Raw genomic sequence first — 2,573 nt, 5'->3', positions numbered from 1 at the left:
GCACGGGAAGCTGCTGGGCGGGCACGAGCCTGCGCCGGGACCTGTAGAGGCACGCGCGTGCGCACTGCAGGCAGAACCTGGGCCCTCCGGGAGCAGGAGGCCAGGGCCACCCGCGGGATGGGGCTGGGCCCCCGGGGGCAGGCTCTACCCCGTCCCCCATCAAAAACAAGGGCAGTGAGGAGCTGGACTGCGGGCCCAGGGTTGGAACCAAGTCCCAGGGCCCCAAGAGGTCCCACCCAGCCCCAGGGAACCTCCGGGGTGTCTCCAAGCTCGTGGCTAGGAGACCTGGCTGGCGGCCATCTCTGACCTGCCCAGCTTCAGGCCGGGGGTCAGCAGGGCCCATTACATCCACCTCCCTAGCAACGGGACACGGGGCCTGAGTTGACCTACTCAGCCACATCTTGGCCAACTCACCCAAGTTCCTCCAGATCTGACCACTTTGCCCATCTGAATGTGGCACCTCATCACCAGGCCCTACTGTCTCCACAGCACACCACAGCAGCACCCGGCCCAGCCCTCCCCGGGCCCTTCCTCCTCCCCTTCCTCCCTAGCAAGCTCCCTGTCCTGGCCCCTCAGGCCTCTCAGGGGCTTCGCTTGTGCTGGCCCCGGCCCTGTCCTGCCTCCACGCTGCACCTGCCATTGTCCTCGGCTCTCCGGAGAACCCCTGGGCTCTGCCTGCCACTTGTAACCTGGGTCCTCAAACGGATACTCGTGGCGGCCGGGGCCCCAAGTGAGCTCTGGGCACACAAGTCGGGAAGAACCCGGTCCTCCTGGCCTCTGTGCTGAGCTGGAGAAGCGGAAGGAACAGAAGCAGGGCCAGCGGGAGCTGAGGGCAAGGGGCAGGCCTAGGCAGGCGCCTGCGTGCGGGGCGGCAAACACCTGGCCTCACCTGTCCGGCTCACCCCACCCCATGTGCCTGCTCTCCTTGGCCCCCCTTTACAGAGGCCCGAGCCTCCCAACCCCCCACCCTCACAGAACTGATCCCCTGTCCCACTGCCTGTGGCCCCACAATCCCTCAACTCTGTAGACGGAAGATCTGCAGACACCCTGAGCTGCTTCCTTCCTGGCCCACAGGGGGTCTGGCAGCCTCTGGGTGAGGCTTCCTCCCCGGCCCAGCCAGGATCCCCAGTGCTGCTGACCACCTCCGACCTCCCGTCTGAGAGCCAGAGCGCCCAGCAGGGAGGCGTGGGCTCACCTTACCCTCTCAGCTGCGGGGCCAGAAGTCTGTCAGGAGAGGCACCGCGCCCACCCCCCCTCCCAGGCAGTCACGTGGACTAGCCACTGGGAAGTGGGGAAGCTGAGCAGTCAGGTGAAGCTGCTGACCCTGACCAGTGACCGTGACCGTGGCCAGGAGGGCTCCTGCTCCTCCAGCTTTGACTTGCACCCAGGTGTGAGGGTTGGGGGGGCCTTGGTAGGAAAGGTGTGAAGGAGACATGTGGCATCTCCTGGCCCGGCTCCTGGAGCCTGATTCAGGGCCCCTTCCCGTGGCCCTGGGCCAGAGGTGCCTCAGATGCGTGGCAAGCTTCTGGGCCTCAGCAGCCTACTTCAGGGCCACTGTCTGGCTAGGTATTTGCCCGCCAGGGGGTGGAAAATTTGGGGGGGAGGGTTAAGAAACCATTAAGAGTATCCTCTTTATGGGGCTCCCTGGTGGCGCAGCGGGTTAGGGTGCAGCACTGCATGCTGGCTGTAGCCAGTGCGAGTTGGATGCTTGGCCGGGAGATGGACAAGCACGCAGCAGACTTCTCCTGACCCGCCCGCTGTTCCCCTCAGCAGTGTACTTCGTCTATCCGCCTGTTCTGCTCCCCACTTTGTCTCTGGTGAACCCTCTCACTGCCCCTGCGCCTCTGGCCTGTACCCCAGATGTGTGCATAAATAAATCTTAAAAAAAAAAACACTTTTTTTCTATGCACAGTAACTATTAAAGATCATCACACTAAAGTACCTGCTGCTTTTGATTTATATGGCAGGTGGCTGGACCCCGCTTTTGAGTGTGCAGCCCTAAGCTAGCAGAGCTAGGTGCCCCTTGTCGCACACTAACAAGCTGAGGTTACTCTGACTTCCCCCGGCCTGTTTCCTGACCTGTGACGGTGGCAGGCTGGGAGCCCCGCCGTGTCCTGAGACATAACTGCTTCTGTGTGGCTTGGCACTTGGTTAACATGAGTCCTGCTCCTTTAAGGGGTCAGGAACATTTACCCTAAAGGTGGGGGGTGACACAGAGCCAGGTGAACCCAGCTCACCGTGGGGGGCGGGAGGAGGCCGGGGGACTCAGAGCGGGCCACATCATTTAAGCCAGGATGAACCGCTGAGAACCTGGGCTCTGGGGGCGCCTTTCCTTCTCTAAGCCGGGGAGGAGGAGCAGCGATCGGCAGGGCCGAGGACGCCGCGCCTGGGCGCGCGAGGGCTTGGAGGGCACCTCCGCGGCGGAGGTCGGCAAACAGCCCGCAGGAAGCCGACCCACGCCGCGCCGAGGGCCGCCGTGCGCCGCCACCCGGCACGCACGCAGAGCAGGTGTGCGAGGTGTGCGGGGTGCGCAGGACCCTGAAGGGCAGCGAGAGGCCGGCGCGCCCGGGCAG

At 64.1% G+C, this 2,573-nt stretch overlaps 1 protein-coding gene across 1 annotated transcript in view; it reads right to left on the bottom strand.

Annotated features, from left to right (window-relative positions):
• The window catches only part of CD320 (CD320 molecule), a 4,729-nt gene that overhangs the window by 1,532 nt on the left and 624 nt on the right, over window positions 1–2,573 (bottom strand). The window contains exon 2 of the mRNA XM_012729448.1: window positions 1,201–1,208. Within this exon, the coding sequence (XP_012584902.1) occupies window positions 1,201–1,208 (8 nt within the window). The remainder of the gene's footprint in view (window positions 1–1,200; window positions 1,209–2,573) is intronic.

Source organism: Condylura cristata, unplaced genomic scaffold (genome assembly GCF_000260355.1).
Source record: "Condylura cristata isolate star-nosed mole 26May11 unplaced genomic scaffold, ConCri1.0 scaffold00025, whole genome shotgun sequence".
Taxonomy (NCBI): Eukaryota; Metazoa; Chordata; class Mammalia; order Eulipotyphla; family Talpidae; genus Condylura; species Condylura cristata.
This window is presented reverse-complemented; position numbering and strand designations above follow the sequence as displayed.